Source organism: Ursus arctos, unplaced genomic scaffold, assembly GCF_023065955.2.
Source record: "Ursus arctos isolate Adak ecotype North America unplaced genomic scaffold, UrsArc2.0 scaffold_5, whole genome shotgun sequence".
Taxonomy (NCBI): domain Eukaryota; kingdom Metazoa; phylum Chordata; class Mammalia; order Carnivora; family Ursidae; genus Ursus; species Ursus arctos.
Window position 1 is genome coordinate 6,347,611 of NW_026623067.1, and position 13,195 is coordinate 6,360,805.

General features: G+C 35.2%; 1 protein-coding gene and 1 long non-coding RNA gene across 2 annotated transcripts in view; both read left to right on the forward strand.

Moving 5' to 3' along the window:
• Positions 1–796: 796 nt before the first annotated feature.
• Positions 797–7,357, forward strand: LOC130542771 (butyrophilin subfamily 1 member A1-like). Its single transcript, XM_057307277.1, has 3 exons — positions 797–1,244; positions 5,718–5,999; positions 7,335–7,357. Exons 1-3 carry the CDS (start codon positions 797–799, stop codon positions 7,355–7,357), a joined length of 753 nt encoding a protein of 250 aa, XP_057163260.1.
• A 775-nt stretch (positions 7,358–8,132) lies between these two features.
• LOC130542794 (uncharacterized) overlaps positions 8,133–13,195 on the forward strand; it is a 32,610-nt gene continuing 27,547 nt past the window's right edge. Inside the window, exon 1 of the long non-coding RNA XR_008957620.1 lies at positions 8,133–8,240. This is a non-coding gene — a long non-coding RNA (uncharacterized LOC130542794). The remainder of the gene's footprint in view (positions 8,241–13,195) is intronic.

Here is a 13,195-nt window from a genome sequence, read left to right on the forward strand (position 1 = left end):
ATGCATGACAAGCAAGCAGTTAGAACGTGGAGTCATGTGAGTCTAGGTTAAATATGTACAGTGACAGAGACAGAATGCTACCATTCTTGTTGTTTACATTTCAAACTGATATCCCTAGATCCTTAAGAAAGAAATAGTTGAATGTCAATACTGGAACAAAAGATTATGTAGCCCTTTAAAAGTTATAAACCAAGCAGAATTTATTTATTTATTTTTAAAGATTTGTATTTAACCAATGGTTACTCATTACACGTATACTATTTTAATACTCTAGAAAATTTATGTGGTATACAGGATCTTACACTTATTTTCTAAAATGGGAAATATATAAATAGTGTTGTATTTTTTCTTAACACAAAAACTTTATTTTTAAAACTTTACATTATATTTCATAATAAGTTATATAATATTAGGTAATATATATTTTAAAACAAGGAAATATTTGGTTGCTGCTATTAGAATTCTCCATTTGTGCCTTTGTCATTAAGTATTTAGGGGGAATTTATCATTCACTGAATTCATTAATCACTGACCCCATAATTAGTTATTGACTGACTCAATATTCCCATATCTTAAATGATAATATTTTATAACAAATAGAATGCATATACAGCATAAAGAATGAGATTTATATAATTTGAATTCCAATTGTAGGCAAAGGGAAAATCCAATTAAATTTTTGTTAAGACCATATGACTTTTGCACATTGGCATCATATCTTCTACTATCTCTTTCATCAACAGTGTATTTGTGTATTCGTTCTTTAGATCTGTTCATTAATTGACCACATGTCACTATGCCAGTTAGCCTGGTCTACTTATTTACTGATCAGATGGTCACAGTCATGCCTGTCACAGTCTCAGTGATGATTCCCTTGATTTCAAAATTACTTCCAGGACAATTCCATGTGATAGGACCTAGAGAACCGGTCATTGCCTTGGTTGGGGAAGAGGCTGTGTTGTCCTGCCAGCTCAGCCCATCAATGGATGCTCAGAACATGGAAGTTAGATGGTACCGGAATGTTCCTTTGGACCTGGTGCATCGTTATAGTACTTCCCAGGATGATACGGAGGAGCAGATGCTAGAGTACCAAGGGAGGACAGAGTTCCTGAAAGATAATATTACCAAAGGGCATGTTGCCCTAAGGATCCATCAAATCCAACTTTCAGATGGAGGGGAGTATGCATGCTACTTTGAAAGCTCCACATACTACAATGAGGCAAAATTCCAAGTGTTGGTCACAGGTGAGTCTCTGCAATGAAAACTCCTAAAAACAAATTGTATTAGTTTTACTTTTTCTTTTGTTTGTCTGTTTATTTGTTTGCTTTTTTTTTTTTAATCAGGAGTCTAAAGTACCCCTGCAGATGGATTAAGGTGGCTAAATCTATACAAACAACATGATGGAATGCCAAGAAAAGTAAATATGTAAAATTAATCTAATCAGTCTTTCCCAACATTCTCTGGCTGTAGTAAAAATAAATTTGCAACTGTTTTATGCCAACATTACTTTGAAGGAAAGAAAGAACAGGGGTTATAGTAGGTATTACTCAGAAAAGTCCCAGAAATGTATCTTAGTCTCTATTTAGAAACACAGAAGGAACTAAGCAGAGGCAGAAAGAATCTACCAGCCTGCTATCAGGCTGAGTTTTCTACACCTTGCTGCTGCCCATTCTGGCAATAGTCCAGTCAGATGTGGCATTGCTGACTCTTGGTATGACATCCTTGTTTATTCAGATCCCTGCATAATTTGTCCCCTTAAATCTCACTCCCTGTTAGATATTTTCCACAAAAACAAAAAACAAACAAAACAAAACAACACAACTGTACTGCCAGGATGTTAGGTAAGAATTCTAATTCAACCATCCACTGAACCATAATCAGCATTTTCTCTATAAACACTGTAGGGCCTTATATTGAGCCCAGAGATGAGTTTCTCTATCACAGCCTTTATAATGGACATTACGAGAAACTAACCCAGTTCATCAGATGGGGCCAACAATATTGACCTTCCTCCCAAGGGCAGGAAAATCTTCTCCTCCAGAACTCCCTGACATGTCTGCAAATGCTCCTGCCTCCTATTTAGTGATAATTCTGCATATGCCCTAAGTAATTCTTAGTCCACAATTACATAATAAAGGGCGGGTACTTATATAATTCTTCATAAATTAAAGGGGGCTATTGCAAAGGGACTTGCATGCAAATTTTAAATACGTTTGTGAGTCAATGTTTTTGTTACCAGACACTTTGATCCATACATCCCCTAATAGTTCTGCAGCATCAGGGAGAGAATAGTTGCCTCCTTCTGAGATTCCTTCCTGGGTTTAAAGAAAATCTGCATCTTTAGGCAAGTATACTGGGATTCCTCGCTGCATGTCTCCATTGTATGCAAACGAGTGTCACTCCTATGGAGGCATTTAACCAGGCACTAACAGGGATGAATGAGAAATTATGTCCATCTATTCACTGAGTTTTGCCTTTAGAGCAGGGATCATTCACTTCACTGTGGTAACTTCTGAATCAATCCAGGTGTTAGACATCCACTTCTAGAAGTCCTACAGCCATTTCCTACACCTTAGGTAAACCCTTATCAAGGCTTTGAATTTTAGATCCAGTTGCTAGGGTTGCTTCTTCAATGAATAATATGTCTTTATCAGGGTCATCTCAATTTTCTTTATCTTAGACTTACTTGTGCTTTGTACAATTATCCTATCACTAAATAGAAAATAACTTTCCACTATTCTTCCATTTTACCCCAGTTTCTTTAGAAGAATGCATTTCCTATCTTGAAGTTATTGCCACTTAACTCTAACACTGTGTTTCAGCATGAGTTTGTTATCAGCTCCAACAATGGTTACTTGACACACTTTCTAGAATCTATTTTACAATCTCCTGTATCTTGTAGATGAGGTTATTTGATACATCACTTCATTGATTTTTCCAAATCATATGTGCAAGGGAAGTTGTATTTGCTACCAAAGCATAATGTTTTAAAATAAAACTAAGATAAAGCCTGTGGTGATCTTAATTTGCACTGTGGACATACATTACAAATAATAGTGATAAATTCCACCCAACTTTTTACTAGGCCCAGAATGTTCAAAGAAATTTTAACCAAACTTAACCAAAATATTTTCTAAGAGATAAATTGAAGGTTCTGATATTAGGTGACATAATTTTATAAGAATGGACAATATAGTTTTTCTCTCCTTGCCATGGTCATAAGACAATGAAAATCCCAGAGTTTCAAAATGGATGAAGAATGCATTTAACTCAGCCTGAGCTATGTCAGAAACCACCCAGGCCTCAAGTATGCTAATTAGAAACCCACAGTAGTAGGAGAATCATGGTGACCTGGTTTCTTCTCCTGCTAGCTATCTTTTCTCCACTTTGACCCCTCAGTCTTGATTCGATAATTCAAGTTACATAATTAATGACTAAGGCAACATTTGGACTACATGTTTCAATCCTTTAAAAATATCCATACCCACCCCTAATTCCCACTCCTATTTTTAATTGATGCTGGACCCACACAATGTATTTTACCCTTAGCCAAAACATTTAATAAGGTAAAGAGAATGGCATAACTTGAAGTGCCACATTACATTTCTCTCTCCAGAAAATCAGACAATAATGAAACATTTATTGTGTTTCTACAAAAACTGACTTATACAATTTTGTCTCAGAAAATACCCACTCCTAATTGCATGTCCCTTCAACTCTTAGAAAATAGTTTGGATACATGGAATGTAACGGGATGGCCTTTCAAATTGAAAGATCCCATAAAATGCAAATCATCTTTTCTTTGTATTCTTAATTGATCAACTCTTTAAGGTGAATAATATTTATTTATTATAACCCAATAAGCAGTTTATATAGAGTAATTTTTACACCCATGATATGGGTTGGGGCAATTTTCATCCTCATTTTATAAAAAGGGAATAGAGGTATAGAGAGACTGGGTCATTAGTTACACCGGGACACTGGTGCCAGGACAAATGCAACCATTGACTCTAGAGCTTATCCTCGTAACCATGATGCTCTACTGATTCTCAAAGGTATTGTATTCTGAGAGTAACATTTGTCAGTACCTGCACTGGAGGGCACGACTGTGCCAGCGAGGTCATAACTGGTGCAGCAAGCTATTGACTAGTCACCTCCTCCTGCTGTTTGTCAGAGTCTGGCCATCAGTGCAACATCATATGACGTTAGATAATTTTTCTTCATCAAGTTAATAGGACTGCCATAACAAATTACTACAAATGGGATGGCCTGAAAACAACAGAAATGTATCTTCTGACAGTTCTGGAGGCCACTGTCTACAATAAAGGTGTCATCAGAGTTATGGTCCAAGGGAAGCATCTGAGGAGAATGCCTCTCTGGCTTCTGGTAGCTCCAGGCATGCCGTGGTTTATGCTGGGATCTCTCCATTCTCTGCTTCCATCTTCACAGGGCCACTTTCCTGTGTATCTGTGTCCAAATTTCTTTTGGTTTATATAGACCACATTCACTTGGGATTAGGACCCACCTTAAACTAGTATAATTTCCTCTTTACTAATTACATGTACAAAATTGTATCCAAATAAGGGGACAGCTATTAAAGGTTAGGACTTGAACATATCTTTTCAGATAATTTGATCCCAGTAAATTTGATCTTTTTTGTTGTTGTTGTTGTTGTTATCGACTTTTTAGTTACTCTGCATAATACTGTGTGGAATGCTGCATTTCTCTCCACTGAACATCAAAAGACAGTGCCTTAAACCAAAGCTTTTTTTTTTTTTCTCTGAGTTAAAGGGAGAAGGAACCCAGAACTGGAAGAGTGGCTGCACACTGTGTGGTTCCACATTTCTTAATTTGATGTTTTGCCACATCCACATAATCCACTTTTGAAGATGACTCACAGACACTCTGTGTGCTCCAGACCTTGAGAAGGCAGAAAGAGTGAAGGGAAAGGTGTATCTCTTCACTTTGAGGGAAATACTCTAGAAGGCACCACACCATTTTCATTTCAAACACTACCATCAGCATATCAAAGCTACTCCTAATTATAAGTGGGAGAGTGGTGGAACATGAATTCTTAACCTGGGCTGACATATCCACAGTTAAAATACATATTGTTCCCCAAAGTGATCTATCCAAAATGGTAGTTACTAGCCACATGTTGCATTGAAATTTAAGTGTACTCGATATACAGTTAATTGATAAAAATATGAAATTCAGTTCCTAACAATATTTCAGGTGCTCAGTAGCAACCTGTACCTAGTTCATTTGGACCACATTGATATTGGTAGCATTCCCAATATCATAAGTTCTTATTAAAAATATCTCTAGAATTAGGCATTAAAAGATATTTGGAAAATGACTAGAAATGTGCCACAGAAAACCACCAATTGATGTGTGCCTTTAGCTTTAAAGGTTGCAAGTGGTTTTATGAATGTTTTTCTACCCAACTTCAAGAATCATCAGATAAAATAATCAGTAATGTTTCAAAGGGAAGAGAGGTAAAAAGAAAAAAATACAGATATTTTTGGCATTTGGGTACTTATTAAATGTTGATACAGCTGGTTTGCTTTCTCCAAAGTTCTTTTTAACTAGTTAATTTTCTAACCTCCACTTTTATAAATAAGAAAATTGAGTTTCACAGAAGTTAATTAAAATGTAAAACGGCAACCAAACACTTGGAGAAGTATAATTTCTCTGTCTCTCTTTGGTTATTGTAGTCTCAGGTATGGCTCCTCATATTTGCATTGAGACTGGTAATAGGAGAGAAATTAAGTTGACCTGCACATCCACGGGGTGGTATCCAAAGCCTGAGCTGCAATGGAGGGACCATCAAGGACTGCACTTGACGCCAGTCTCTGAGACAAAGACAATGGAAGAAAATGGACTGTTTCATGTGGAATCATCTGTCACAGTGGACAAAAGTTCAAGAGAAAAAGTGTCCTGTATTGTAAGGAACCTAATACTCAATGTGGAGAAAGATGTGCATGTTTCCATTGCAGGTAAGTTACCTTCACAGTCCGTATCTTGAGATATCCCTGCTAATTGAGAAGATCTTACTGACAAAGACCTATGACTGTTCTAGTTTACCCAGTTTTAATTCTTAATGTGGAGAACATGTAAAAATTCATATTTGGTCTTGTTTTGTATTTCTTTTTCTGATAGAAATGTCATTGTCCTACTTTATAAAAATGAATATATGAATGCACAAAAGCATTGAAAGGGCACTAAATAACTTTGAGAAATCTTTCAAAGTTCCTCCTAAACTTCTCCTGATCCCACTGCCTAGGGAAAGCGACTTTTCATAACTTGGTGTTTTCTCCCATCTAATTGAATTTGAATCCTGGCAGTGCTATTTCCCAGCTTCATGATTTTGGGTAACTATTGAGCTCTCTGTGCTCAGTTTCCCATCTGTTGCATATGGGTAATATTAGTGTCTATCTCACAAAATTGTTATGATTATTAACTAATGTAATTAATACACGCAGAGAAGAGTTTGACACTCCAATATACTCCTTATGCCTACCCAAAGTGATCTTTCAAAGAAAGTTTGCCCAAATTATCTCCTCCAACTCCATGTACATGCAAATGTCTTTATTTGAAGTATTTCACCCTGTCAACAAGATTCTCATTTCCTTTTTATCCAACTTCATTTTTTATCCCTCTATTCCTTGTCTCCAAATCCTCCTACACCACATTAATTCTCTAAACATATTCAACCATGCAATACCCCTTGTATGCTGTTATTGACACACTTGTTCTATTTTCCTGACATTAAGAGTTTCCTACTGGTCCCTTAATACTTCATCTTATCTTCGCAGGAAGCTGTCTTCAACCCATTCTGTGTTAAGTGCCCTCTTTACTCATGCATTACTGTGATTATATGTTTCACTATTTCCCCAGATAGAATAAACTTCTGAGGATACTATGTCTTATTTCTTAGCAATAAGATGTCCTTATTTCTTAGAAAAATACGGAGCCAAAAAATGCTTTCCTACAGTAGGTAAATATTTCTGTGACCTTTTATCAACAAGTAAAGTGTCACTTCTCTAATACTTTAGTTTGGAAAATCACATTGTTTTAAGATAATTAGAAAGAGAACTTGAGTTTGGGAAATGTGACGGAAGCAGACACATACACCAGAATAGAGGATTTTTGTTTAATAACCTTAGTAAAACAAAGAATAGAGGAAATTAGCAGTCTCTTAATTGATATTTTTATACTGAAGAAATGAGTTGAAACATATAATAGGGTATCATGAGTTGGGGCAATATTATAAAGCTCTTGAAAATCTGAATGTAAGAGATAAAATACTTTTTTATATTTATGTATTTCAGATCACCAGTTAAAAATTCCATAGACATCTTGTTGAGATCTTAAATGAAGGTAGTCTTTGAATAAAAGTGTCCTTGATACCTCTTTTAAAATAGCAATATTAATCAGAAAGATATCAAAACAATAGTTAACTTTACTGATTTCAGTTTCTAGCTGACAGATATCTCATAAGAAACTTTGAATTGAAATAAAAGTTTGTCTCTAGAACCTAGAACATGAATCCCATTTGGCTTATTATCTAAGATGTCATAGTTTCTCCTTTAATCTTTAGAGAGGCTCCACATGTCTCTCACTCATTGGCATATTGTCAAGCTCACATATATGTTTATGTAGAAAATAATTGGATAGAAAGGACGCATGGCAAAGTCAGTTTGGGGAACCAAAGGTGAAACATTAGAAAAAAATATGAAAATAAATACTTTATTGCATTGTAGATTTTTATTTATTATGAGAGAATTATTTGTCACAAATATAGTAATATTAATGTTTGCTAAATCTTGATTGTGGGTACATGGATGTCTGATGCATTATTTGTATGTTTTCAGCATATTAAAGCATTGTGATAGTTTATAAAATAAACCTTGTGAGTCTCCATGCATTAGGAACAAGAAAGGAAACAGAAGCTTCTTTAGCATTCCTGAATTCCTTAGGATTGCAGGGAGGGGTGGGTGAGGCTTACAATCCATGCCAATCCTGGCAATGTCTCCTAAGAGAAAACATCTTGGGATTTGTTCCCAGCAGCCAAGTCACTGATGCCAAGCTGGATACTAAGTGAGATAATCTCTATTTTTCAGATGTCTTTCTCCTCGAGGACTTTACTTGGATAGTGTGGTTGATCATTATCCTACGTCTCCTGGCCATCGGAGCAACCATCTCTGTTCTACTTGTGCGTGCTAGAAAATCCAAAGGTAAATGAAAACAACAACAACAACAACAACAACAACAACAACAACAAAACACACCTGGGGGGTTGTTTTCATTTGTGGAAAAATTAGAGAATGATAGTAACACAAAATTAATAACTGGTTTGTAAGAGGTCTTTAGCTTTTAGTATTGGGAACAAGAAAAATTGAACAAAAAATAATTCTAAGTACAAACTCATGGCTCTGCATGTTTGTCAGAAAATAGAGGTTGTCTGGTCAAGGTCAATTATTTCTCAAGAAAAAAATACACTTGGTTTGTGATCTGGCACTTAAATTTGAGGGTTTAGAAACTAGCTTATTTCTCTGTTTATATGCTTGTTTCTGCACCCAGGGATAACCAAATTCTCTGTGGCATCATTTGTTAACTGAAGTCTTAGTTTAGCATTAGAATGGCATTTTCTGGTATCAGAATGCTGGTATTTGGTTTTTTGGGAGGAGGAGGGGATGCAGGCTAGAGCAATATTCAGAACATTTCTTCATGAGCATAAGCAAGAAGATATTAACAAATTAAGGTTTTTACCCAGGCCATGAATACCTTTGACTGCCTTTCTTCAGTCCATAGGGGGGAAAAATATCTCATGAGAGAGCCTGTTTCTCTGTTCTTTAACTTGATTACTTTTCTCTAAGCAGGACTGGCTACCCACAGCCTGTGGCACTTCTGTGCCTCACTTTTCAATGTGTCCAAGATCTTTAAGCAAATGCTCTCCTCAGAATCAATGTCAGTGCTGTAGACAGCCTTACGTAGCTATTCCTGTAGAACTAAGATGTATTTCTGGTTACTTTTGTTCTCCATTAATTGAGTTTCCACTTTCTTAAGGGCTACTTTCCTGCAACATGACTTATCTCAACTTATTTTGAAAAGAATCACTACAGTAATCAAAGGTAAAACTAAACAAGGAAATAAACAACAACTACTACTACAAAAAATCCCAGAGAGTGAGAGATGCATAGCATTGTGTTGAAGTTCTAGTCTCATCACCTACGAGTTCATGCGAATGATACACTTCATACCCCTAAATTCATGTACAACATAGACATTTCTCAAAATGCCCAATACTGTCTACTTGATCAATAGGAAAAAGATAGTTTTTCTAAAACTGTGGGAAATATGTTTTTCAAGGCAGAAAATTTATTTATCAGCTAGAGCATAGTATATCAAAACATAAGGACCTTATTGGGTATTGTTTAAAAAAATGGACTAGGTGGCTAATTATTTGGAAAATTTACCTAAATTTTCAACTCTGATGTCATTGCTTATTATCAATTCACCAGTTCAACCAATAATAGTTTACTTTAATTGAAAGATTAAAACAAGTAAATTTCAATTAAAAAAACGACTGTTGATTATACTGGCATTAAAATGAAAAACTTAATAAAAAGTATAGCTGGCAAACAATATTACATTACTTTCAGGTGTACAACATAGAGATTCAACAAACTCCATACATTATGCTTTTTTTCCAAAATGTAGCTACCACAATTCACTACACAAGTATTCTAATAGCAGAGACTATATTCCCTATTTTGTGCCTTTCATCCACATGATTTATTCATTTCATGACTGGAAATCTGTACTTCCCTCTCCCTTACACCTCTTTACCCCCACTCCTGCAACCACCAGTGTGTTCTCTGTGTTTATGGATTGGATTCTGTTTTATTTGTTTTCTTTTTGACATTCCATATACAAGTGCAACCATATGGTTTTTGTTTTTGTCTGACATCTCACTTACCATAATACCCTCCAGGTTCATCCATGTTGTTGCCAAAACCACGATCTCATTCTTTCTTTGGCTGAATAACAGTCCATTGTTTATCTGTGTATATATGCCACATATTATTTAGTCATCCATCCATGCAAGGACACTTAGGTTCCTTCCATATCTTGGATATTGTAAATAATACTGCAATAAACATAATGGAATACATATGTTTTTGAATTAATGTTTCCGTTTTTGGAGGGTAAACACCCAGTAGTGGAATTACTGGATTGTACAGTATTTCTCTTTTTAATTTCCTAAATAAATCCCTTGCTATTTTCCATAGTGGCTGCACTAATTTAGATTCCCACCACAGTTTGTGAGAGTTCTCTTTTCTCCACATCCTTGCTAACACTTAGTGTTTTTTGTCTTTCTGATACTAGCCATTGTGACAGGTGTCAGATGACACCTCTTGGTTTTGATTTGCGTTTCACTGGCGATAAACTATGTTGACCATCTGGCATGCTTCTGTTGGCCATCTGGATAACTTTTTTGAGAATTGTCTAATCAGGTCCTCTGCCCATTTTTAAATGAATTACTGTTTTGTTTTTCTTTTGGTTTTGGTTTTGAGTTGTATGTTGTATATATATTGGATATTAAGGTCTTACCAGATATCACTTACAGATATCTTCTCCCAGTAAGTAGTTCACTTTTTTGTTCTGTTGATAATTTCCTTTATTGTGCAAAGGCTTTTAAAAAAATATTTTTTAAAGATTTTATTTATTTATTTATTTATTTATTTATTTATTTGAGAGAGAGAAAGAGACAGTGAGCAGGAGGCAGAGGGAGAGAATCTGAAGCAGACCCTGTGCTGAACACAGAGCCTCTCACAGGGATCAATCTCACTACTGTGAGATCATGAACTGAGCCCAAATCAAGAGCCTGATGCTTAACCGACTGAGCCTCCTAGCTACCCCAGGGCAAAGGTTTTTTATTTGGTGCAGTCTATAGTTCAGTTTTTGTATGTTTTTTTTTCCCCTTGCCTCCACAGATAAACACATGAGTATGTTGTTGAGAATAATGTCAAAGAGGGGAACCTGGGTGGCTCAGTTGGTTAAGTGTCATACTCTATTTCACCTCAGGTCATAATATCAGGGTCAGGGATTGAGCCTTATGTCAGGCTCTGTGTTTAGCACAGAATCTGCTTGACATTCTCTCCATTTCTCTCCCTCTACTTCTTCCCTGCTCATGCTCTCTCCCTCTTTTTCTCTCTCTCAATGAACAAATAAAAATAACATTTATTATGAAGAAGAAGAAGAAGAAGAAGAAGAAGAAGAAGAAGAAGAAGAAGACGACAAAAAGAATGTCACAGAGATTGTTGCCTGTGTTTTCTTCCAGTAGCTTTACGGGTTCAGATAGCAGATTTAGGTCTTTAAACCATTTTTATTTCTGTGTATGATGTAAGGTAGTGGGTCAGTTTCATTCTTGTGCATGTAGTTATCTAGTTTACCAGGGACCTTTTACTGAAGAGGATTTATTCTCCCACTGTATATGCTTGCCTCCTTTGTCATTGATTAATTGACCATATAAGCATGGGTTTATATCTGGTGTATCTATTTAATTCCATTTTCTGTGTGTCTATTTTCTGTGCCAGTAACATACTGTTTTAATTATTATGCCATTGTGGTATATTTTGAAACGTGGGATTGTGACATATCCAGCGTTATTTTTCTTTCTCAACATTGCTTTCGATATTCAAGGCCTTTTGTGGTTCCATATACATTTTACAATTATTTGTTTTAGTTATGAGAAAACTGCTATTGGTATTTTGATAAGGTTTACATTGAATTTGTAGCTTGATTTGGGTAGTATGGATATTTTAACAGTATAAATTCTTCCAATCTAGCAGCATGGAGTAACTTTCTATTTGTTTTTGTCATCTAAATTCCTTTAATTGATATTTTATAATTTTCAGATTAGAGGTCATCTACTTCCTTGGTGAAGTTTAATCCCAGATATTTTATTTTTTGGTGCAATTTAAAAGGGATTTTTTATATCCTCCAGTCCCGCCCATGTATCATAATATAATAAAAAAATATTATTATTTAAAAAAATAAATGTGATTTTTAATTTTATTTATTATTATTTTTAACTAATTTTTATTTTGTTATATTAGTCATCATACGTACATCTCCAGTTTTTGATGCCATGTTCCATGATTCATTATTTGTGTATAACACCCAGTGCACCATGCAATATGTGCCCTCCTTAGTACACATCACCAGCCATCCCAATCCCCCACTAAATGGGATTTTTTAAACTTAATTTTCTGCTACTTCATTATTAGTGTATAGAAAAGCAAATTATTCTTTATATTAATTTTGTATCATGCACCTTTACTGAATTCATTTATTACTTCTAAGAGTTTCTCACTGGGGTCTTTAGGGTTTTCTATGTATAGTATTACGTCTTCTGCAAAAAGTTAGTTTTATTTTGTCCTTACTGATTTGGATGCATTTGTTTCTTTGCATTGTCTGATTGGTATGGTTAGGATCTCCAGTACTATTTTGAATGAAAGTGACAGAGTGGACATCTTTCTCCTGTTCCTGTTCTTAGAGGAAAAGCTCTCAATTTTTCCCCATTAAGTATGATGTTAACTGCGGATTTGTCATATATGACATTTATTACATTGGGGTATGTTCCCTCTAAATCGTTTTGTTGTGAGTTTTTATCATGAAAAATATAAAATTATGTCAACTGGTATTTTCTGCATCTATGGAGATGATTATATATTTTTTATCCTTTATTCTATTATTGTGGTGTATCATGTTGATTGATTTGTGGATCCCGAGCCATCCTTGCGTTCCCCAAAGAAACACACTTGATCATGATGAACGATCTTTTTAAAGTAGTGTTGAATGTGGTGTGCTAATATTTTCTTGCAAATTTGCATCTATGTTCATCAGGAATATTGACCTGTTTTTGTTTGGTTTGGTTTTGCTTTAGTGCCTGGTTTTAGTATCAAGGAAAAGCTGGCCTCAAGGAATGTATTTGGAAGGTTTCCTCCCTCATACTTTTTGGAATAGTTTGAAGAGAATCAGTATTAACTTAAATTTTTGGTGGAATTCACCTGTCGATCAATCTGGTCCTTATTTTATATATATATATATTTTAATGTCAAGAGATTTTTGGTTACCAATTCACTATTGTTACCTGGAATTGGACTGGTCAGACTTCCTATTT

What these genes read in the sequence shown, in the direction of transcription:
- LOC130542771 (XM_057307277.1), top strand. Translation starts at nt 797, where the DNA reads ATGCCAGTTAGCCTGGTCTACTTATTTACTGATCAGATGGTCACAGTC. An exon ending in ATTCCAAGTGTTGGTCACAG is followed by an intron (nt 1,245 to 5,717) that starts GTGAGTCTCTGC and finishes TGGTTATTGTAG; the next exon opens with TCTCAGGTATGGCTCCTCAT. An exon ending in TGTGCATGTTTCCATTGCAG is followed by an intron (nt 6,000 to 7,334) that starts GTAAGTTACCTT and finishes TATGTATTTCAG; the next exon opens with ATCACCAGTTAAAAATTCCA.